General features: G+C 34.7%; 1 protein-coding gene across 1 annotated transcript in view; it reads left to right on the top strand.

Annotated features, from left to right (window-relative positions):
* The window catches only part of LOC126976473 (ecdysone receptor), a 252,619-nt gene that overhangs the window by 67,399 nt on the left and 158,017 nt on the right, over positions 1-27,203 (top strand). The window contains exon 3 of the mRNA XM_050824823.1: positions 15,021-15,323. Within this exon, the coding sequence (XP_050680780.1) occupies positions 15,101-15,323 (223 nt within the window). The 5' untranslated portion in view covers positions 15,021-15,100. The remainder of the gene's footprint in view (positions 1-15,020; positions 15,324-27,203) is intronic.

Below are 27,203 nucleotides of genomic sequence, written 5' to 3'. Positions count from 1 at the left end.
TAATATGTTTAACAAAGTAATAAACTTTCTCAATTTCAATCTACAAAATATATTTAGTTAGCTTTTGGAAATGTATTTTCATGAATACTGCGTGTAAAAATTGTCAATCTTTAAATGCATGGTTGTCGAAAGAGTTATTATATGATGATTAAATGTATGTATGTATAAAATTAAAATGACGTTTGTGAGTCTCACTTAAACTCAAGAACGGTTGGACCGATTTTCATAATTTTAATTTTAATATATTTGTGGAAACATATAGTTTCAAAGGAAGAGAAAATATGAAGAAGTAAGGAAGGAAGCAACACATTTACTATCCCAACTAAATTATTTAATATATAATATAATATAATATAATATAATATAATATAATATAATATAATATAATATAATATAATATAATATAATATAATATAATATAATATAATATAATATAATATAATATAATATAATATAATATAATATAATATAATATAATATAATATAATATAATATAATATAATATAATATAATATAATATAATATAATATAATATAATATGCCCCTCAAAGCCTAACTCCACGTCCGGCTACAACACCTTTGCCACGTGAGGGGTGGAACATCGAAGTCTGTGTGTCAGACGGAAACTTAATCGATGACTAACGGAGCTATAGCAAGCAGCCTTTAAAAGGAAATATGAAGAGACAGTTAAGAAATACACGTAATGGGTCGCTTCCCGGGGGTGATCGCCGGGGCACGTCTGGAGCTGACGCTGGGCGTGACAGCATACGGACCGTCAGTGACTCTCTGCTGAGCAGGCGGGCAGAAGTCGGGGAACCTGAACGTATTACAGCCGAACGACGGGGAGGGGGGGAAACGGGTGATGCTTTGCAGAGAGGGGAATTCACTCCCACACAACACTCTGCCGGCTCATCTGTAACGACCACGAATATAAACGAGGATAAGAAAAGAAAGTGGTCATCAGAGGAGATGGAGGAGTTAATATACTGTTATTTTAAAGCCAAATTAGAAGGACCAGGATACATAGCGAGACTTCAACAACTTTTTTGCAATAGAAACCCTGATAACCCTAAAATCCATAAATTTAATGGCAACACACTTTCGAATCAGGCACGTAGGATAATTAAACAGAATGTATTACCGAAAAACACACTAGACACAATACAAAAAACAATAGAAAATGAACCACTTCAAACACATAATTCTATAACACCTATCACAGAAAACAATGAAGTACTCACATCACACAACACTGAAATATTTTACGGTGATAGGAGAAGAAGGTGGACGCAACAAGAGAAAGAGGAACTAATGTTTTGTTATTTTAAAGCAAAAAATCAGGCAATGGAGTATATCAGTGAACTAGAGCAATTATTTAAACAGAGAAACCCAGACAATCCAAAAATACACCGATTCAATGGAAATACGTTATCTAATCAAGCACGTCGAATTTTAAAACATAACCTTATTTCGCAAGAACTACTGAACCAAATCAAACACAACGCTGAAAACGAAATGCACCAGTCTCATCCCATCGATATAGACACACACACAAACACAACGTCAACTTTAGTTTTAGATAATACCACAGAAGAAACCAATGAACAAGACACTTTAGATATTCAGAGTAGAAACAGATTTGATTCAGAGATAGTACAATGGCCCGTAACGTGTGATAATGTGGAAGAGCAGAACCCTCTTGTTATCCAATTCCTACAATGTTTAGCTGAAACAAAAGAAATACCTATCGAAGAGCGCGATTACCTGCCGAAAGCTAAAATCAATAGACAATTTTTGCAAAATTTAACCATAATCGATAACTATTTACCAACAATTTTAGTAAGTAATTGCACTCTCCGAGGTACTAATGACATTATTTATTCCGCCGCGAGAACTTTAATAGTCAACAACAACCAACACCCTTACTCGCCTAGCAGCACAATAAAACCGCATAGAGACCCACCATGGAAAAATAGGATAAAGATAAAGATAGAACGTTTGAGGAAAGAATTAGGACAGATGGTGGAAATTTCAAGAGGAGTTAATTCAAGGAAAATGATAAAGATCAGGGATAAACTATACGCAAAATATAAGATAAAGAATGAAATAGAACTAAAAAGTACAGAAGAAATACTGAAACAAAGAATAAAAGCTCTGGCAGGCAGAATAAAGCGTTATGAAGAAATAAATAGCAGAAAACGACAAAATAAAATGTTTACAGAAGACGAACATAGGTTATATAGAAGTTTAGACAGTAATAACGAAAATATAGATATTATGATACCGAGTAAACACATCACCGAGGAGTTTTGGACAAACATTTTATCACAACCGGTTGAGTACAATCATCAAGCAAAATGGATTTTAGACATGGAACAATCTAATAACAATATTATCACGAGCTCAGCTGATGTAATAACTTCTGAACAGATTAAACACTCTTTAAGTAAAATGTTAAATTGGAAGGCACCAGGGCAAGATAAAGTTCAGAACTACTACCTTAAATATTTTACCAAGACGCACGACCACCTCGCCATGCTATATACGAGAGTTCTGAAAGGGGAAGAATTATTAGAAGATTGGCTAACAACAGGCAAAGTAATTTTAATACCGAAGAATAAGGATACCGAAAACAAAAGAACTGGCGCCCAATCGCATGTTTACCGAGCATGTACAAACTCCTAACTTCGCTATTATCCGACCAATTGTATACTCACTGCCTAACAAACAATATCATGGCCCCAGAGCAAAGAGGATGTCGGCGCGGGGCTCGGGGATGCAAAGATCATTTGATGCTAAACAAGGCAATATTGGAGGATGCACATGAGGCTCAAAAGAACTTAAGCATGGGATGGATAGACTATCAGAAGGCGTTTGATAGTGTATCGCATGAGTGGTTGCTCCGCGTCTTGGACATTTATAGATGCCCGCCGTTAATTAAAAGTTTCCTTGAAAGGGCAATGCCCAAATGGAAGGTTATAATGACGGCAAAGGGCTCTACAGACTCTTACACTACTGAGCCGATTTATGTTAGGCGGGGTATCTTTCAGGGAGATTCGTTATCTCCATTGTTATTCTGCTTAGCAATTAATCCGATTTCTACTATTCTAGAGAAATATCAAAACAAAGGATATCATCTTAAAGACAGCGTATGGATTAATCACTTAATATATATGGACGACCTCAAAGTTTATGCAAACAATAAAACTAACCTAAAAATTTTACTAGATAGTGTCGAAATTTTCACTACAGATATAGGCATGTTGTTCGGCCTGGATAAATGTAATATACTTCATATAACCGCTGGCTATAGAAACCATACTGATGGCAATGAACATATACTACTGAACGGAAATACCTTTAAGCAATTAAAATTAGACCAAACATACAAATATTTAGGAATCAACGAATCTGGGAAAATAAATCATAGCGACATAAGGGACCAACTAACGAAAGAATATTTTAGGAGAGTTAAAAAGATTACAAATTCTTATTTAAATGCGCGAAATCTAATAAAAGGGATTAATACATACGCTGTACCTGTTCTGATGTACTCATTTGGAGTCATAAATTATAAAAATAGCGACTTAAAACGGATCGATATGAAGACGCGTAAGTTGTTAGCGATCAAGAAGGCTCACCAGCAAAAGGCAGATGTGGAGAGAATTTATTTACCCATAGCAATGGGTGGCAGAGGATTGATTAATTTAGAAAACTTATACAAAGCTCATATTTTGAAATATAAACAATATTTAGAACAGAAAAATGATAAACTCATAGAAGCAATAACACAACACGATAAGAACAGAGAAACACATTCAATTTATAAAGATTCGTATGAAATAGAAAAAGAACTGAAGCTAACAACGGGCAAAGATCACACCAAAATTGAAATTAAAAATAGCATAATAAAGAAACAGAATGAAGCCTGGAGAAACAAGAGCCTGCATGGGCAATTCCCTAAAAAGGTCCTCGACCTTACCAATGTGGACAAAGAGCTTACATTTAAATGGCTGAAGAAACAACCTATTTCGCCAACATTGGAGTCGTCTCTATTTGCTATACAAGATCAGGCAGTGCTAACGCGACAGCACGAACGCGATATATTGAAAAGAAATACAGATGGCAAATGCCGCTTGTGTGCAAATAAAGACGAAACCGTACAACATCTTTTAGCAGGATGCGAAAACCTCGCTGGAACATATTTTGTAAAAAGACACAATAATTTAGTTCAATATGTATTTTGGTGCTTGGCTAAGAAGAACGAAATCGATGTAAACAAGTTATGGTGGCAGGAAGAACTGAAGCAACCGATGTTAAAAGAAAATAGTATAGCCAAACTAATGTGGGAAATCCCTGTCCAAACTGACATTACAATTACTCACAATAGACCAGATCTTATTCACATAGATAAACAAAACAACCATACTTACCTTATAGATATCTCGGTACCATCGGACTATAACATTGGAGCTAAGGAAATAGGAAAAATTAGCAAATATCACCCGCTAAAAGTGGAACTCTCCAGGTTATGGAACACCACCGTCTCAATTATTCCGATTGTAGTAGGAGCCACGGGTGCAGTGACGAAGAGCCTTAAGCGGTATTGTGACAAATTAGATGCAAACATTAACATACACATACTACAAAAACAAGCAGCACTTCATTCTTCCACCATAATTAGTAAGGTGCTTGGAGATACCGTTTTCGTTTCACAATCATCGCAGACACATCAACAACACACTGCACACTCAAACACACAGTCAACGTCTTCATATCATACATCCACATCTGACATTCAACTCCAAGGATCGACCGTCCGATCACACAATATTTTAAATGGGGGGATAGAACAGGATCATAACTCTAGATATCCTTTTTCCTGAGGGTCTTGGGACGGGATATTTAGATAAGTTACCGACACAGTCGTTAAAAAATATATAATATAATATAATATAATATAATATAATATAATATAATATAATATAATATAATATAATATAATATAATATAATATAATATAATATAATATAATATAATATAATATAATATAATATAATATAATATAATATAATATAATATAATATAATATAATATAATATAATAATAATTAATAAGTTTAACAACAAGTCAAAAATCTAAATAATGTATATAAAATAAAAAAATATGAAACACATAGGTACTTACATAAAAAAATACAAATATTTCCTCTTTATAATTTGTATATATTATATTTATGTAAATATAATATTCTATTTTACCCTTTTTTCTTACATCCATACCAAACTACACCTTAATACTACTAAAAGTCTCAGAAACGAAAGGATATCGCAAAACTATTTAAGTGTAAATTTCGCGTTATACACATTGCTGATAATTAAGTGGTCCTTTTCTTGTAAGTATATAGCAGGAAATAATAAAAATAAAAAACAAAATTTATCCTATTTAATAAAATAAAAAATCTTTTAAAACTCCCATTACAATTCAATATTTTTAGTATCTTCTCTATTTTTACTATTTTTGGGCGGTCACTTTTAAGACCTATATCCAAAGGAACCGTGTTGTCTACGGCTGATGTCAACAGGTCGACTTGGTACCTACTGAAAATCAGTGTTGGAATTGGGGTGATCCCTATTTCAATTCCAAAAATGCTGAGTGGGTGTCCTTTTCATGACATCCTATTTTTAATTTGTTAATTTTAAAGTGAAACTTTTAATACATCGTCTCAAACTTTTTCGTCTGTGTGTTGCATGTCGCGTGACGGTCGGGCGGCGCCTATAGTTCGCAGCAGCTGACCGTGTACTATTTTGTTTGTTTTTGGTAGTGTTTAATGTAAATGTTGTTATTTATTAAAGTGAAAATTTTATTCAATATTTTTAACCAGGGCTAACACACAGAGTTCAATAAAAATATTAGTCGGAGACTTATTCTACTTTTATTATTTCCCATTATCATTCCAATTTGCCAAGTATATAATTAAGATTGATAAAGCGATTTTTATACCCTTAATGGAATATTATTCCAAAAATTTTTAGTTAAATGTCTATAATGTGAAAAAAAGTTTCACTTTTACCGTGGTTTCATAAAACCACAAAATCCTTTTTACTATGTTTATAATTTTTTGTGTTTTCATGAAAAAATGCATACTTTAAATACAAACGATAAATTACCAACTTATTTATTATTTATAACATGTGTGTTGCATCGTATTAAGTGATGACATCTGAAGGAACATCTTAGCCTTGGATGTTTCTAGAGTCTTGCATACGAAATACGAAATGCATCGCTAACCAACTCTTGAAGTTTGTAATTTAACTTTTATAATTTATTCAGTGAAATTTATGTGAGACAAACTTTCGTGTTCAGTTTTATAATCAAAAAATTCATTTGTATTCTTGTATCTAGTTATCTCAGCAAAAGTTACTGTGTTATCTAATATATAAAAATTCTCATGTCGCGGTGTTTGTAGTTAAACTCCTTCGAAATGGCTTGACCGATTCTCATGAAATTTTGAGTGCATATTGGGTAGGTCTGAGAATCGGACAACATCTATTTTTCATCCCCCTAAATGTTAAGGGTGGCTCACACCAAATTTTTTTGACATTTTTTTTTTAAATTTGTTTGATTATGAGTCAACATTAAAAAATACATACAACTTCAAATTTTCACCCATCTACGATCAACAGTTACTTTTGTATCGCGATTTTAATATCGGCAATACAACGTTTGCTGGGTCAGCTAGTCTTTTTATATATTTACAATGTGTGTGGATTTGTATTCATTTACTATATTCAATAACTCTTGTGTTTCTATTTAACAATTTACATTATTTGGCTTACCCGTGTAAGGAATTGAGTAAATAATTTTTAAGACGATGAATCTGTGAGTGTTGATTTAAAAAGCGCAATGAGTTTCTTGCCACTCCTTCTCATTAAAGTTCAACCTTTTCCGTAGTGGTGGTAAATGATATTAAAAAAAATTTGACAATCATAAGTGTCATATCTTTGACGTATATGAACAATGTGATTTCAATTTGATTTGATTTAAAGATCTCTGGATAGTTTTAGAGTAACTAGCGAATTTTACCACTACTATATAAGCACCTAGATACCAGTATTTCGCTAGCAAAGTCCGAAGACAAAAGATCCCGTGGGAAAGATAACAATTTGCTAGCCATTCCAGGCGACTTCCAGCCACGTTTCGGCCCTAATAATGCATGAATCCTCAATTCTCGCCACTCTCTAATTACAATGGCTTTATTCCCACCATGTCCGGTTATCGAACTCCTACGAATCTGTCAACAAGGTCGCTATTCGACGAGTGACGTAACGTTACGGTGTAGTGACCTCAAATTATATTGCGTACGTATCAAAGCGCCGTGTGGCTGAGTTTGTTTCCGTATTATTAACCTTATCAACATATTATCAATAATTTTGTTATATCTGCCGATAGAACCGCTGCACTATTTTTTTTTATAAAAGGCATTTATTTTCTCAAAATTGATTACTTTAGAATTCTTTATGATGTAATTTCTAATAACTACTACATTCTACTATTTATAGTAATCTATTACGGTAATGCTCTCTTTACGATGAGTGAAGTTTTTCTATTGATCATGTAACCGGATGAATCCAGTTATAATTGGATCAATCCAACTTGCTTCATTAGCATTTTTGACAGATTATCAACTAAGAGAGATTAGAGTTCTATAATTCCATAGAATTAGAATATACAAGCGTACAGAAAACCTGACAGCCCGATAATGCGAGAACATGTTTGTCAAAGTGTGCGTTACCTAGTGGCTAGCAGAATTGGCTATTCAGAATTATAAGGAGCTAATATCACGCGTGGCTGACTGTTTACGACATGTCAATCAAAATACAATAGCAACATATTCGGTTACCTTTTCGTTCTTGCTGTATCTCCGTTGAAAACGTTCTCCTCTCTCGCACGTCTATGTATTTTCAATAAATGACTCTGTCGAAAGTCCTACTACTCCACAGCTGAATATCTAAATGATTGGACAACCTGGGACTAGATTGTAATTATTTTATAGCAATAACAATGACTGTACAATATTATATATTTTATTAAAAAGAGCGCAAATAATAATTCTGCGAGAGTTTCTTGCGCCGTTTCTGCTCTGTCAGAACGCCATTTTTTTCCGAAGCAGAAAGTGAAAAAAGAATTCTAAAGGAATATATTTTTAAGGAAATAAATGCCTTTTTATTAACACACGAAGAAGAAACGCTGAAGCAAAGCTTTGCAAACGATGAGTAAAAATATCATGTGAAGGAGAATAGTTTTAGTTTAATATTTTCCCAAATAATATTTGTATAAGCAAAGGACCAGCTATTTCAGGGATTGGTTCGCGGTTCACAGGAATCCGACCGCATCGAATTTATTTCCAAGGATATTTCGCGAGAGCTTAAATAAACTTACGAGATTGCTCACACTGAATCGTATAATGAAATATGAGAAATTGAAAACGATGTATTATTATCTTATTCAATTTTAAATTGAATTTTATATTTCTATTTGCAATTTCTAGAATGAAATGTTTGCAGTTCAATTATTCAATTTAGATTTATCTGTGGTTGTTTTAGTATATCTGCAGTGTGCGCATATGTATGTATCGATGTTGTTCTTTGAAATTACCGTTTTGTACTGAATATTTTAACGTTTTTGTATGGTGAAATATATTTAGTGCATCTATGTTTACCATAGCGATCATTGTGTAGTTTGTGTGGGGTGAGACTGATTGATTGAATAAAACTGCGATAATACAAGCGCGCGAGAAGATGTCTTGACAAGGATTGAGAAAGGAATGCTGAAATGGTTTGAAAACATGGAGCAAATGAGTGGAGAGAGAATGACGAATCAAATATGTAAGCAAAGTGTGTGTGGGCATGTGGGACGCGGAAGACCGCGTAGGACATTTGTCGACCAAATTTTATTGTATTTCTAAAAAAGGAAAAGTCTGAAGCACCCGGAACAGTCAAGAATATAATATATAAAGAGTAATGAATGAAGAGAAAGCGTGCGAGGTTTGTAAGGATAGAAGGAAGCGTTCTGTTGTCTCTGCCTACCCTGACGTGAAGACGGCGTGGGTGTATACGTATGTATGTATGTTACCTTTACCCTTTTTATCATTTCTGCAGAGAACTCGACAATTTCTATGAAGACATATTTTTACCATGAAAAAAACTGTTCAAATCGTGGAAACCGTCGGTTGGGAACAGGTGTGGCAAGTATGGAGGTTTTCTTTATCAAGGTCCTGTAGAGTTGAAACGGTTTCTCGAGCCGTGTGAGTGAGTTGACATCTTTGTAACGTCCTAGTAACGTCAAAAATCACCAATCAAAACTTGCGTCTCCTAGCTGACGCAACGCGCACGCTAATATGAACAGTTTTCGTCTGTTTCCAACTACGATTATACATACTCAGGAGAAAAGTATCGACTAAAATAAATAAATAACGAGAAAATGAAGAAATTAAATAATTGTGACCTGAATATGTCTAATGTAATGATTATCAGCACGATTAGAGAAAGCCCGACATTGGTTGCGAGGTGAAGTGTCCGTGCGTCCGCGTCGGTTGCGGCCTGCTACTCGCAAGTAGGTGAACGTGTCGAGGTCGTGACGTCACTCGCTTTCTCTGCGCGCGCGCCGGTTTTGCAACTAGCTGTCACGCTCGGCGCGTCGAAGAGCACTACGCACTTTGCCCTCTGCGTTACATTACTTACAATTAGTTCTTTAAATGTTTTTGTATTAATCGTAGATTTACCAGTTGTTTCCTTCCGCCGCTTTCTAGCATTGCACATCATGTCTCTATCCACATTGCAGTTCTCGAGAAACTATCTTCCAATGGAGGAATAGAGTTCCTCCCGCAATGATCATCACGTACCATTCAGTCAATGTTCTCTGCCTTACCTTGAATTGTATCTAAGCGTTTTTGTAGTTTCTCTACGTTAAGTTTCAGGCATTTATTGATTTGCGAATGCGAAAGCTGTGGTGTAACTATGAAGTCTCTGAATTTTAATTCAAGTTAGAAAACCGTCATATTGCTACAAAAATTCATTCCGTTCATAGATTCTATCGTTGTAAAAGTATAACGTTGTTGTGTTCAGAAGATGTTAGCTACTCAGAATAAAGTTATTTAATGCGTAGTTGCTTTGAACAATCTCGTGTAAATGAAAATTCCTTTTGAAGCAGCTGTTACTCGACCACCATGTGACAGTAAGGTTACAAACCAATCAAATAAAACAAAATTTCTTTTTTCATTTAGGTACAATGTGTAAATGTATTTGGTAACGGCCGTTTTCAATAACCTATCTATCCTTAGTTTAACTTACGGATACATTGCTGTCACCGTTTAATGACGAGATCTTATCTATCCATAGTTATGTCCAATAAAGTTAAAGTCCAATGCTATCTGTCAATAGGTAATGGAAAGGCAAGTAAGCGTTAAAGCATAGATTTGTCTACGTCTGGTAAGTTAAACTACGGATAGATAGGTTATTGAAAACGACGATAAAGACATGACTTTAACTTAGTTACAATGACGGAGCTGACTAAATGAAAGATGATGAGATGATTAATGGATATGGATATTATTATGTAGCTTTTTGATTAAACAAAAAAATGAAATGAAATGAAATGAAATGAAATGATGTATTTGTATGAATCGTGGTAACATAGTTGTTAACAATTAATTGGTGTACAGCACAATTCGTCAATATATCGGCATACAAATATTTGATTGTTAATATTGGAATTTTTATATTTATACGTCACTAATAAACATTACATAAGTAGTTTTAATTATTTATTAAATAAACATTAGTTTGTAGGTACCTCTCAAAAGATTACATTTAATACTATTATTTTTGGCTAAAGAATTATTTTAAACAATAAAAGCATTTATCTATTAGCCATAATTTTAATTTTTTATGCATTCATGTTTTAGGCATCTCTCTAATATTCTTTGGAAGGTGGTTAAATACCCTAATACACATAACATTTGCGTTATTTTGATGAAGCGCTGTTCTACAGTATGGCATCAGAAGGCGAGTTGGATCTGGTTGGACAGTAACAATATCTGGTTTTTACATTATATTATAGCAACCTATCTCAATATTTTGATCGTGAAATTACTAGAAATATGATACAGACACATAGACATATTAAAATGAAAATGCAAAATTTTTGACTCACTTTCGTAGATATATATTGTGTGGAGGGAGGTTTGATGATGCGCTTAAGAATTTGCTGCAAACAAACCTAGATTCTTATAATTTCACTAGAAAATATGTGTTTAAGGAAAAAATTCTTTATTCTAGAAGATAAAAAATATTTGAATAAATTTTTATAACTGTTAATTGTTAACTTTATTATTGACTATGTTAAAGTCAAAGACTCGACGTATATTTTCTTTGATTAACGCGAGTCTTACACATTTAAATAAAACACTTTTTAAAGGATTAAGACGCGTGTATCCGACGTTTCAAGACCTTTTCAGATCAGTCCTCCTGAAAACGAGATCTGGAAAGGTCTTGAAACGTCAGGTTATTTAAAATAACTTTTACGCAAAAATCTAATGTAGAAACAAAGTTACAATTACACGCGTTTCAATCCTTTAAAAAGTGTTTTATTTAAACACGAAGGCTATATTTAAAGTTTGATCTTTGATTTAAAAAATGCTTGTTTATCAAAATGAATATTTTCGAAATGTCATCTGCAATGGCGAGATGAAAATCGAGTGCACAGCATATTTATATGCATATTTTATGTTAGGTCGTAAAACGTTTGAAGTAACAAAGTTTATCGTTAAGCCAATAAAATTGTGTACACATAAATGTCTAAATGCTGTGCATATGCGACGCATATTCCATGCAACGCCTAGACTGTTTATCAATATACATACATACAATATTTTTGCACTAAAAACTCAACTTCCCTTTGGACTTGTCGCTATAGTGATAGCTCGAATAAATAGAATAGTTATGAATAAATTAATGAATTTAAGATGATGACGTCACTTCTTCTAATGCGCCGTTCTCGTTTCAGTTTGAAGTAAGCCAAATACGGCGAGATTAAAATCATTTAAAAAATGAGCAGTTAGTGAGGACTGTAGAAATTCTGACTAAAACATAAATATTTGAAATAAGAAGGGTTGTCTTAAATCTTCAAAATAATTGCAATATTGGAAATTAACTACGCCGTCGCTCAGTTTGATACCATCAAGCATCATACAATCAGGTTGGCTTGGTTTGGCTCAGAGTCGAAGAACCCAAAGACCAGACACAAGCTTAAAAAAAGTGTGTGTGTCAGCTCCGACGCACGACTGGAGTTTACTCCTCAAGAACGATAATATAATAAATTCAATAATAAAATAAAGCTTCAAAATACAAGAAAAAAAATGATGTTTGCTATCCGGATCACTGCAATACAACTAATATAGGGACCGACCGTCTAGACTGTCACGCCAACTGAAAAGTAAAAGGAGCGCGAGAAATGATGCGCACCAAAAACGTTACTATCCCGTTTGATAAGTAGGTTTTACTCTCCATATTTTTCTCATACCGGGCGCTTTATATGAAAATTGATTCTTAAGGAGTAAACACCAAAATTCTTTAAAGTTTGGCCGTCAGCTTTCTGAATTCGTCCATGTCACCGACGAGACAGAACCACAATACAGTAATAGAACAGTACTTCAACTTCATACTAGAGTACCCGAATCAACGCACGCACACACATACACGATTTACATGGCTGCTAAGCAATCTTCGCAAGACAAAACAATTGAGTGTCACGCCGTACGCCGCGCCGCCCTTTTCGTCAATTTTTACCGTATCTACAGTATTTACTAGTTAGTTGTAGTTTGGTTCGTGCCTATGTCTGACAACCATAAATCAAGCAAGGTTTGTCTTTCATCGGCATTCCCTTATCCTTCGTAACTTCACTGTGGGCCCAATATCTCTTCCAAGCATTGGCTATCCTCCTATCAATTTCCTTATGCATACTATCAGTTCCTCTCATTAACTGTCCTAGATAGACATACGGAACGACTATAGTACGTCGAAGAGTATTAAATCTCCGACACGGTAACAAAATAATTTATTTCTTAACAACGATTTTTGTTAACATTTTGGTAGTAATTGTAATTAATAGAATAATTGCAATAATATGCAAATCTTTGGACTGGTTCACAACAATTTGGACTTCAAATTAAATATTAATATGTACTGAAAGAACGTTCTAGAAGGTCAAATTAAACATATCTGCATCGTTTCATAACGCTTCCATAGTATGAAACTAAAAAATTTACATTATTCTAGAGGGCAACTTTATTTATAACGCTCCCACCTTTCTACTTTGTTTCATCGTTTATTTAAAGGTTTTCTTCAAATTATAAAATATCAGCATTGAATATTTAAAACATTTTGCATATTGCATTTTTTAAATTTATCTTATAAACTAACTACATACCGAAGGAAAACGACGGTAATAAAGTTTTACGAGTTAACAGCAATTCAGAGACAATTACTTGCAACTCGGGATGCAACTTTGTTCGCCTTAATCCTTAACCTCGACTAACTTCATCTATCCCGGGTTAGCTAGCTACGTTCACGTGGATTATCATCATTTTAGATAAATGTTTCACCTAGAAATATTCGTTTTATATACACGTTTAAACTTAACAAGGATTTTATTTTGCCGTTGTGTATTTAATATTGCGCGGCATCCAACTTGGATTTTTAAAATGATACCAACGTTACGTTCACTGCAACAACAAGAACCTTGGAAACGATATCTTGTTGTTCTAATAGTAACTTTGTGCGGCGGCCATTCTGGATTTTAAAAAAAATCCTAAATTCACTCCCTGCTATCCTGTGAACCTTTGAAATGATATGATCTATATTGCTGAGTTTGTAATTTTGTATGGTGGCCATTTTGGAAAATGAACCAAAATTCCTTCTCTGCTATCCTGAAAACGTCGGCAACGATATTTATGCTGCTGCAATGATAACTTTATGCGGCGCCCATTTTGGATTCCAAAAATAATCCTAAATTCCTTCTCTGCCATCCTGAAACCTTCGGAAACGATATCAATGTTGTTGCAATGATAGTTTTGTGCGGCGGCCATTTTGGATTTCATAAATAATCCAAAATTCATTCTCTGTCATCTTCTGAACATATGAAACGATATCATCTGTGTTGCTGTAATTGTAATTTTGTGGGGTGGCTATTTTGTATTTTAATGTTTGTACATACATAATCTGAAAGTGACAAGTAATATAATACGCCCCTTCTAGGCAAAGCTTGATAAAATACCAATTTCTTAACTCAAAACAAGATTCTTAAAGACTCCACAAATCAATATAATTTGTACAACACTACAGTGGGAGGCTCATTTCCACAGAATGCCGGCTAGATTATGGGTACCACAACGGCGCCTATTTCTGCTGGTTGTGGCTTCATCAACAGGATCCACTTTACAGTTGAACAAACCATACAAAATTTTATGACGATATGTCACTCGAACGGTTAACACGGTTTGCAGAGCACTGGCACGGAACGCCAGAGGTCGTGGGTTCGAGTCCCACATCGTTCATAAAATTTTGTTTTAAAATTTTATTTGTGTACTAATCCTAGAAGCGGGTTATCACTTTAACAACATTACAATATTTTTAGATTTACAAGAGCGACATCTCAAGTCAATTTCCTAATATGTAAATATTGGGGTTGAGCAGGTTATCAACTGTAAAGTGGCTAAAAGATGAAGCCACAACCTGAGAGTTGAACAAAGCATTTAAGATTTTATGGTGATACGTCACTCGAACGGTTAGCTCAGTTGGCAGAGCACTGGCACGGAACGCCAGAGGTCGTCGGTTCGAGTCCCGTATAGTGCATAAAATTTTGTTTTCAAATTTTATTTGTGTATTAATCCTAGAAGTGAGGGTTATTGTATATGTACTTTAATAACATAGCAAATTGTTTATATTGATGTATTGTTGCAGACGTGTGGGTGTCAGGCGTCGGAGGTGGCGGGGTGGTAGCGGGGGGCGGGACCCGCGTCGCAGCATGCGGTAACAGCGGCATGGACCTGAAGCACGAGGTAGCGTACCGCGGGCTGGCGGGCCAAGTGAAGGTCGAGCCCGGAGTGCCGGTACACAGCGGTCTGCCCGTCAACGGACACGCACGCGACTGGATGGCCGGCGGAGGCTCGCCCTCGCCCGGAGCGGCGCACGCGCAGCCTAACGGATACTCCTCGCCGCTCTCCTCCGGCAGCTACGGACCGTACAGCCCCAATGGAAAAATAGGTAATTATAATATAATAATAAAAGCCTTTGTTTACAATCCTTCATTATTTTTTATATTTTGAAACAAACAGTCACATCCGAGTACGTATTTAGGTTTACAAAGAGATGCCAAACCTAAAACTTAGCTCTGTTTTTTCGTAGAAAACCTGTTACGTAATAAAAATGTCAAATTCTAATACTGCCTTCACAAACCATTTCCGACCTAGTAACCGATACGTCAATATATTGTACAACAGCAGGGAGTCTGCCCCACATCGCACTCAACCACATAAGTCCATTTCCCAAGAGCCTTCAGTCAAGGTTTGACAACGGGTGGCACTTGAGTAGCAAACCGATAATAGTATATCAAATTATCTTGAACTTGAACAGTACATATGACAAAATCTACTAAGCCGGGTAATTTATCTTTCGGGAGAAAAACGCCTCAATTTCATTGATTCGTCGTTCCTGTTTCGCCCCAGATTTTATTCCTGTTTCGTCTCGAAAATAATAATAACGAATATTTTATTATTTTATTCTTGTTTCGCCCCACTTTTTGTTCTTTATTCGCCCCGGGTAGTAATTTATGTGTTTTACAACATGTTTTGTACGGACAGCATACAAAATATTTTAAAAATCATATTTTTGACGATAAATATTATTAATGAACTCAACAAGTTAGTATTCAATACCAGAAATCAATTAATGGAAACAGGAGCCTTTTAACTAATTCAAATTTTACTTATTCAAATTGTTTTATAAATTGGTTTAAAAACTCAATATCTCACCTACATCTTGATGCATGGACTTCGGAATCAAGATAATTTTACTATGTACTTGGTCCGTTTATGATATTTTTGTGCCAAGTTTTATCGTTATACTTTTGAGACAACCTAAGACAGCTGTGCCGGAATCTGCAAGAACATAATATTCTGTAATAGGTTTATGAACACCTTTCATGCCATCGTTTGGTCTTGGGTAAACTATTGCTCTTATATATATCTAGAATATTGTTGTAATTCACATTTTTTAATCTGGCTATACAAAAGTAACATTTTAAAAAGTGGGACGAAACAGGAACAAAAATCAACGTGGGACGAAACAGGAATGTGGGACAAAAACCCGGGGCGAAACAGGACCAAATCATTTCATCATAATACTGCTTAATTATAATATAATTAATTAAATCTTACACTTAAAATAATATTATGTATTCCGACGAACTTTTGTTTCTATATTGTATACATACATATGCCTAAACTCGAATGAGTTTATGTATACTTAATTATAAATATCAAAATTCTTTGATATTTGTAATATGTTATTTGTTAATAAGAAAAAAATAATAACTAAATAAATAATTGGAAAAATATTCGATACAAAAAAATATTAAATGAAAAGAAAGATGAAAGGATGATGAAATATCGCTACTAACTAATATTCTCATATAATTTCATCATCAATATACTTAAAAATAATTATGATTAAATTACAGTAAGATTTCTAATTTCTAACTAATCAATATGTATTTAACGGCTGTTCCCAATATACTATCTACAGACAGAGATAAATTACTACCTTCTACTGTCAGTAATTAGCTGTCAATAATCTAAAGCTGTCCCAATATACCCGACTAGCTGACCCGGCAAACGTTGTTTTGCCATATAAAGTATAATTCACGCGATAGTTTTATAAGTAATAAAATATTGCCTATATTATAGCCTGTACATCATTTTGTTCTATTGTCAATAGCTTTTGCAGCGCACGCAAAAATAGGTTTTCGATTTTACAACTTGTGTTACAAAATAGCAATTTTATTACGGATCCCTAATTTTGAAAAAAAAAATAGCCTATAGCCTTCCTCGATAAATGGACTACCCAACACTGAAATAATCATTCAAATCGGACCAGTAGTACCAGAGATTAGCGCGTTCAAACAAACAAACAAACACTGCAGCTTTATAATATTAGTATAGATAAGTGATTCTTATCGCCTTATATTGGGACGCGTGAATTGCAATTTCCATACAAACTTCTATCGCTGGTGAGCTATACGTCATCCCATTGACAGACAGCGTGTACGGATAAGGTGTGTTACCGTCGATACGTTTATTGGGACAGAAATGTCAACGATAGTTACGATTTTTATCTCAAGTAAGAGATAGATTGAATGTTGGGAACAGCCGTAAGAGTTAGTCGTCCAAATGTTACGTATTCATAGATAACGTGGATTTGTAAAAATAAACAAACTGATTAAGTGAACGAAATATAAACTTTACATAATTTAAATACTTTGTAATTAATTAAACTTAATTACAATATTAAATGTATGCTATCGTTGCCACAAAAACCGCGGTCAATGATACTAAGATCTTTAGCACGTCACACCGTGCATCATTTACACGAACTTAGTACTTGCTGCTGTCACTTAACACTTAACAATGTACATGAAATTTGTAAATGCTAGAAAAAATTTACGAAATCGTAGATGATATCTTGTTTTATTTTAATTATTAACTATGTACTATATTTAAAATACTTCGCTTCATTAAATTTCCTGTGTTCATAGGCATATTACCTTGAATTTGCTAGAAACTGTGATAATCAGTGATCAGACAACTCGCTTAAGTCGAGTTTGCAAGTCTTTTGTTGGCCAATTTATATGCTATAACAGAATGATCACAGATAATGTACAAAACAAATATGTTACGAAATTCAAAAGAATTGTTACCGTTTTTAAGAATTTATATGGTAAACGTTACAATAACCTAAATACATAAATACTTAGTAACATTAACGTAAGTACTACTTTCGTAATTATTTTACAGATTGGATATGAAGCGATTGCCCTCAGGCTGTTAAATATTACAATTTCATGTACGTTATTATACTCTCATAAAATTTTATTAAAAAAAAAAGAAGAAGCCTGCTGAGTTTCTTGAGCTCGTTCTTCTCAGGTCTGAGGCATAAATTTACTGCGGGTGATAAAGTTTTTGACTTAAATATTTTTATTTATCAAAATATTAGAAGAAATATTATTTTAACAAAGAGTAGGACTAACGAGCGTACGGTCACCTGGATGTCATTATCGCCACCAACAGGCTCTTGCAACACCAGTGTAATCAGGAGTACACTGCCTTCCTTTGCGGTACCAATGTCTGAGGAAAAGGATACTGCGAGCCACGTTCTTTAATTACTATAAGTTCAAGTTCGACCCCCTGCTTGCGTGGGAGAATAAGCTCCGCGTGTTGAGAATGGGACAGGTTGTCACCTGATGTCATAGTGACAGCAGGTCCATGCAGAAACTAAAAAATTACAGTTATAGGTACTGACGAATCTCAGATACTACTGAATCTTGTGTACCTAGGTTGTCATACAATATGACAATGTTAATATGACATACAAAAACCCTTTAGATAAAATTATTATTAAAAAAAAAACTCAAGGAAACCTATTTTGGGTCATTCAAAATATTTAATGACAAACAACTTCTTGATACATGTCTTCGTTTTATTTACTACGTAGCTGACGACAGTAGTAATATATTCCTAAAGAACAAGTACTAAGCCCTGTTCAAACGCACATTAACTCAAGTTACACGATTTTACAAATAAAGTAAAAACAATTACAAAACTTGCTCATTTACATATTTTCATACAGACGTGTCGACCTCTTTGACTCTTACAACCAAGGACATAGAGCATAGTAATCATTTCGTTAAAAAAACAAGTGAAGATGAGCCAGACCGCCGGTATTTACACATACAATTGACGGTTCATTTATAACTGGTTGGTGCTTATCAATGTTAAAAGGATTTTTCCGTATTTATTGCTATCACGCAAAGCCGATAATGAGGGCAATGACCTGGCGTACTGTGTTATATTATGATAAAAATGTTTGGTAGGGTTTTGATTGAATGCCCGTGAAGCGTTTTCCTTACAAATACTTAGATTAATTTGTTTTAGGTTATTTTTAACCGACTCCAAAAGGATTCGAATCCAATCAATTCGTCAGTATTTTTTTTATGTTTGTTACCTCAAAACTTTCGATTGGGTGAACCGATTTTGATAATTCTTTTTTTATTTGAAAGCTGGTGCTTCCCGTGTGGTCCCATAGTATTTGGTCCGGATCTGACAATGGCATCCATGAGAAAACCATAAAAGTCTTAAATTTGCTATACGTATGTGGATGATAAATTTACATTTATTTTTAGATTTTTCATCGCTGCATTGAAAAATTTAATATATCTACACATATTTAGACAATATCTTGGCCATCACAAAGGCTATTGAGTCCACCATGGTCCAGTGTACTCGCAACGCCTCTAAACGAAATGGAAGCACATCGCCAGGAGAGCTACCCTCAGAAAGGATATCGACCGTTCACCCCAACGTGTTCCTCTTCGGCGCAACCACGACCATTCTGACAAGAGTGTCCGACTAAGAAGAGCTATGTGAACATGATGGTCATAACTACTGTCATAATTAGTTATCGCATCCAACAAATACAATGATTTATTAACTATAATATGTAAAATAATAATGCGAGCACTGGGTTTTACCGGCGCCGGAAGCCCCTATCTCTTATACATTATTATAAGAGGACATCTGCTGAACCCGCATACTTGATATCTTTTAAACTATATACGGTAATATTAGCTGAGCCTTTTCTCATATTTTAGGAATTCTAAATCAATATTTCTGTCGCGCTAACGCAGGCGAGACAAACATCAGTACGATAAAGACTACTGCATCTCCAACCAGAGACTTACAATATATTATTTTTACCAGTGGAAGGCTCTTTTGCACAGGATGCCGGCTAGATTATAGGTCACAACACAACCGCCTATTTCTGCCGTGAAGCAGTAATGTGTAAGCATTATTGTGTTTCACTCTGAAGGACCCGTAGCTAGCTAGTGTAATTACTGGGCAATTGAGACTTCATAACTTATGTCTCAAGGTGACGAGCGCAGTTGTAGTGTTGCTCAGAATTCGGTTGTAATGGACAGGGCGTATCAATTACCATCAGCTGAAAGTCCTGCTCGTCTTCTTATTGTCATAAAAATAATAGCGCATAGAGCTATAAAGCGTGCAAAAATAGTACAAAGAGTGCGAGAGAGAGAAGTTCACAAACGGAGATAGAAAGAGACAGCGAATTGACAAGTAGTGAGCTTGGCATTAGCTTCATTTGAGTATTAAGCCACTATTTAAGGAATCGAGCCAATGACCTTGAGGAAACGAGCGGTGCTAGGTTACCTCTCTCGCACAAGATCGCCATAGTTTTAATTCAGAATTAGAGGCATTTTTAATTTATTACAAACATAATACAATTTTGTTTACTAAACTAACAAAACTTTGTTACGTTAAATAGGTGTTCAATCAACCCGCGACCTCTCGCGTTCCGTGCGAGCGCTCTTACAACTGAGCCAACCGTCCGAGTGACGAATCGTTGATAAATTTCGTATGCTTTGTTCAACTCTCAGGTTGTGGCTTCATCTACAGGATCTACTTTACAGTTGATAACCTGCTCAACCCAAATATTTGCATATTAGGAAATTGACTTGAGATGTCGCTCTTGCAAATCTAAATAATTTGTTAATTTCTTAAAGTGATAACCCTCACTTCTGGGATTAATAACACTATTATAAATATATTGATTTTTATCAAGAATATATTAAAATGCAACTGTTAATATTGTATCATCGAATAAGCTAGTACGAAGCTCGGAACGGATAAAGAGTACGGCGCCAAGGTACAAAAAAAGATAATCCGTGGACAAAAAAGCAGGATAAAATAAAAATTGAATATTTAATGTTAATCGGATTAACCAAAATCACTTTAACACGAGAAGTATCAACAACAAATTGGGTTTGGATAATCTTTTAATAATTTTTGTCTCCTCTAATTAATTTAACCTTTTACTTTGCACATAATGAAGGCACAGACCATGAAGCAGTAATATACAAGCTATTGTGCTTAGATTAAGGATTGGTCTCCGCTGCGCTTCTAATAGATACCGTACTATCTAAGAACAATAGCTTTTTTATTAGGGCAATTTTATATTGTTGTGTATATTGGCTATTTGTAAAGATGCTTGTGTGCGTGGCATCTTGACACTCAATGGCATCTTTTAAATTTTGTAACTTATGGTATTTGATACGCTCTGCCCATTACAATGCAGTGCCGCTCAGAATTGTTGAATACTTTGCTTGAGACATAAGATGTTAAGTCTCATTTGCCCAGTAATTTCACTAGCTACGCGCCCTTCAGACCGAAACACAATAATGTTTACACATTACTGCTTTACGGCAGAATCAGGTGCCGGTGGGAAACCCATAATCTAGCTGGCATTCTGAGCAAAGTAGCCTCCTACTTGTAGTGCCCAGTGTAGCCATAAAAGAAGTTTCTAATTGGTTTAAGCAGAGTTTTACATTGGTGATTAAACCGGTCTTTTGGTCGGGAGTTCAGTGTAGACCGATTCATCGGTGGAGGAAGTATATAAAGCAAGCAAACTAATAACTTAATCTACTAAATGATTATAATTATATTTCACCTAATATATACTATATCTTATGTTAATCATTACTCGCTAGTCCGCCGGGATAGGCTTCCTCCAGATCTTTCCATATTTTTCTATTGTAAGTTGTTCTTCTCCATTTTGCTCTCATCTTTTTGAAATCATCTTCCCCTCGTATCGTTTGTCTTCCTCTACTTCTTTTTCCATATCTTGGATACGACTCTATAATGTCTTCTGTCCATTTATCTTGTTTGCTTCTTCTCACCATTTTTATTTTCTTTCTTATGTTTGTTGTTGTGTTGAGGCTTTAGGTACGTACATTCTGTATGCAGACTTAAAAAAAAGTCTAAGAAAACATAACATTTACATAGAGCAGAACACTCAATTTTTGAGTACGGTTGGCAACCCTAATCGCTAGTTAGATTCAAATGAATCACACTTGTAAATTTACATTTTTAAGATTAAATATAAATCCGAGCGGTGATGCAAAGGTTCGTACATATAGGAGTCAGCGTTATCTCGAGTTACGAGATGATTAAGCCGACTTCCCTTCATTAATCTGAAGTAAAACCCGCCGGAATTTCTGGGAACCAATTATCAACGAGTTGTTACACCAAAAATAAGCCGCCAAGAGCGTCACGTTGCATCTTACCATCCCGTCATTATTTTCTCGTTAACATTTATTTCACGACACTTGATAGCGTTCTTAAAACAAGATTCTCACTCAAATATTTATTGCTTTATAACCAGAACCGTATACAGGTCAAAGCGAATATTGCAATTGAGGATTGCGTTTTGAAATAAGGCTGTAAATGTATTTAAATAAAGTACTTCTAAAAGGTTTGAAACATGTGTAATTAACGACTCTGCAATGGTCACCAAACGTCGGGTTAAATAACATAAAAAAATAAACTTATACACGCGCGTTAATTTAAATCTGTAACACTCGCGTTAACCAAAGAATATACATTTGTAAATGTATGTAGTTATTTAAAAAAAAATTGCGTGCGGACAAATTTAACATGTCCGAATTGAAACTTGCATTGTGCATGAACCTCTACGCTTCATATGAAATCCTGGTATATGTTGAACATGACACATGATTTCAACCGCTATGAAAGACATTACTATCACCGCCACCATATTAATGTAGTAAAACGTCGTGCGCATGACGTCGGAATATATTAATTTAGGTATACTCGCATCATACATAAGACAATCTCTTCTTCAACTATGATCGCCTGGTACTAAAACACTGTATAATGCTTCCTATCTCATTTTCTCCCATGTCAAATTTACCAATTACCAATTTATGTGTCTGTCTCTTTTAACTGATGCGCTTTTCGGTTTCATCGACTTTGAAATAACAACCATGCTGAAGAAGTTTTTGCATCAAAAATTAAATATCTAATATAATCAATCGATTAAAAGTGATCACCTATGTATAATATTAATATTCAACGATGTGACGCAGGTGGGGACTTATTAATACAAATTGAGTACTTGCAAATGTCGTGAACTGAACCGACGCAGAAGCCTGCAGGCTTGACGGCTTTTACATCTGTCTAGGGTGGTTGTCCCATCCACTCACGTAGATATCAATTTTATAAACATCTCAGCCATCTGAAAGAAGAACTTGTATAAAAATCGTTAATGCATTTCTTCTCCATATTACTATGACTATTTTCTCTTTATATTTTTAATTGAAAAAAAACATGAGACCAGCAAGATGAAGTGTCATCACAATCACACTTATCATTTTGAGACATGATGTTAAGTCACATAAGCCCAGTAATTACACTACTTACGGTACTCTTCAAACCGAAACACATTAGCATATCATCCCCACGTCCCCATGAATGTGTGACGGTCCTACACAGTGCGGTTTTCAATGAGCTTTCTTCCACGTACTTCAAAGCTGTGGAATGAACTTCCTTGTGCGGTGTTTCCCGGACAATACGATGTGGGTACCTTAAAAAAAAGTGCGTACACCTTCTTTAAAGACCGGCAACGCTCCTGTGATTCGTCTGGTGTTGTGTGCAAGAGAATGTGGGCGGCGGTGATCACTTAACAACAGGTCACCCGAATACTCGTTAGTCCTCCTTTTCCATAAAAAAAAATACAACAATGCTTGCACACAGGAAATGTGGTTTGTCTGTGCCGGTATGGTATCCATATAGCCAGTATATTGTGCAATAAAGACTCCTACTTATAGAAATATAACACCTTAGCCTGTCGAAAACCATTTACTACTGTGTCTAGATAAACTAATACATCTCAGCAAAATTTCAAATGCGTTCGCAATTTTTATCGTAATAATTTTATTTTTATTGAATAGTAGTATGTAAGCGATCAGTCTTTTGTAACACCAGAAGAATCACAGGAGCGTTGCCGGCTTTAAGGGTCTTTGCTAAAACCTCAACCCTCTATAGGAGGCATGGAAATATTTTTATCAAAATCGTTAAAGTTAATTCCGATACACTCACTTATAATACCGCAGTTTTCACCGATATGGACGAGGTTCCAACTTTGTGTCGACCCCCACTCGTCACTAGACGATGGCGATGTACTTAGAATCCAACTGACAATATAATCCTTCTGCGAAGCCCTAGACCGATGGCTGTGTCACGTGACACCCCTAGGTTATTCGTGTAAGCGAAACACTCACAAAGGCTGCTAATATCGATAAAACTGTAAGAGCCGTTAAGTCTAACTGTACTTAACAGTACAAAAAAAATATTGATATTTGTAGAGACTGCCGTTAGAAGTAAAAAATTAGAACTTACAGTATTAAGATTTAAAATATCATAATGGTTAAAAACAATTGAATTATTAATGTAAAAACTTATTTTCAATAATATATTAATCAAACAAAATAACAATTTCGACAATGCACAGTATATAAACATTAAATTTCACTAATAAGATATACACAGCACTAATGTTGCACAATACGTCAGCTGTATAGCTACAGATATACTGCTATAAGCATTTCTGTGACGCGGACTCACGAATGGGTGAAATACCCATTCAAAAAGTGTCTAACTGTATAAACTTATATTTATTTTTCAAATTATTTATTTATTGCGTTAAGTTGGGAAATATGTGCGTTAGCTAGTGGTTAAATATTCAAAATAGTAAGGAGCTCATGTCAAACGTAACTGACAGTACGATTCTGACGAGAGATGTACTTCTCTCTCGCACTCTTGTTTGTCTATGTGCTAGTAAATAGTTAGTCTATGGTCGTCACAGTACAAAAAACACACACTTCAAAAGCGCACAGTTGAGAAATCGCGGTATTTCAGGAATTCTAATTTAATTTTTAAGGGGCGAAGTGAAATGCAGATGCTGCGTGGGTGAATGCAATGCGATAACATTTTTATGACGCTGAAAATAAAACATCGCGTCAAATTCACACATGAATGAGGTATTTCTGTACTAATTAATAGTCTAATGTGATATTTGAAAACTATACCGGATTTGGTTATAGACATTATGTGTGAAAATATACGTTAAACTTTTAGTCCGTAGTAATTATGGTATCACATCTATTTCTGCTGCGAAACATCTACTCTGTAGTCTGGTTTGAAGAGCGTGGGTTCTGGTGTAATGACAGGCATCATCATCATCAGCCGGAAGACGTCCACTGCTGGACAAAGGCCTCCGCTAAAGATTTCCACTACGATCGGTCCTGCGCTGCCCTCATCCAACATGTTCCGGCGATCTTGACCAGATCGTCGGTCCATCTTGTGGGGGGCCAGCCAATACTGCGTCTTCTTGTCAGTCATTATTAGTACTTATCCTTTTATAAATTTAAACATGAAAGTATTTTTTTTATGACAATAAGAGATGAGACGAGCAGGACGTTCAGCAGATGGTAATCGATACGCCCTGTCCATTACAACACAGTGCCACTCAGGCTTCTTGAAAAACCCAAATAAAATCTGAACGGTTATTACGACAACTACGCTAGGCACCTTGAGACATAAGATGTTAAGTCTCATTTGCACAGTAATTTCACTAGCTGCGACGATCTTCACACCTAAACACAATAATGCTTACACATTACTGATTCACTTAATTAGAACTTAACAAATATCCTCTCCAAATATAGTTCAATAATTTCACTTTGTAACTCGTAATACAATTAGGCTGAGTTCAGATAGTGGGCGACATTGCGTGTGGATTTTGATTTTTGCGTGTTAATTGTCAAACGATAAAGCAGTAACAAACTGTTGGTGAATTATGAATCCCACATATTCGACAAGATAATATGTCGAAATGGTTTACCATCCATCTTCGTAATGGTGTTGTTATTATGAATCTCTTCTATAAAGGAACAAACGTATAATTTATTATAATATAGACTCCAAAGCCGCTATATCTCCGTGCATACAGTAATGATAAAATTTCTTCTTAACTATGAAGCACTTGAAATTCACAATAACAAGCTCATATACTAAGGCAATAAAACGCTTTAACCAAATAGCATGATTTACGTTCAGTGTATTAACTTCAATTTATGTGGCACTGTGGGAATTTTGAGAAAAGGTTATTAGTCTGTCAGCTCATTCAAGTTTCAGCGAAAGAAATAGAATTCTTTGATAATATAATAATTATTACAAAGGAATGGAAAAAATAAAGGCATATATATTATTGTAAATTGTTTGTACAAAATAGCAAAAATATGCATGTAATATTAAATATGATTATTTTTAAAATTTAACGTTTAGTGATTTTAATTCATTTTATTAATCACGAACAAAGAATAGAATGTACTGGTCGTGTAAGTTAGCTAAGGTTAAGGGTTAAGGCACGGTCATACCTCAATATGCACAAAAATTGGTTTCTTAGAGAGTCGATTACAACATAACGCAATGAAAATATTCCGAAGCAAAAAATATAATACAAAAAGCAGGACTTAACGAAAAAATTGAACCGAATAAAAATTTGAAATATAATTTGAAATATCAAATAATAAATTTGGAAGTTGCTTCCCAAAAATAAACTTTGGAGTTAAAAATCTCTGAATTTTCAGCGACAACAATATTTTTTTTTTTTAAAGAATTCAAAAGGATTAGTATTTTTTCTAAAACTTAAACCGAACAATTGTTGAATTTAATATGTATATTTTGAATATACAAAAGAAAACCAGTAAAATAAATGCCCATTTGCAGATTAGCAACATGATCAACACAAATATTGTTCTATTGGTTATAGCGTTTACAATCCAAGTCAGTCCGCGCCATCAGTCAGTCAACTTACACAGCAGAAATTTAAGGAATATATTAAAGGTTCTTTGATAAAGGTGGCTAACTAGTATAGCAAATTATATAGAAAATAATGGATGGTTCTTGACTTGGTAGGCTTAGCAATTTTGTTTTA

Source organism: Leptidea sinapis, chromosome 41 (genome assembly GCF_905404315.1).
Source record: "Leptidea sinapis chromosome 41, ilLepSina1.1, whole genome shotgun sequence".
NCBI lineage: Eukaryota > Metazoa > Arthropoda > Insecta > Lepidoptera > Pieridae > Leptidea > Leptidea sinapis.
Note: the sequence above shows the minus strand (reverse complement) of the source record. Positions and strands in the feature narration are given on the sequence as shown.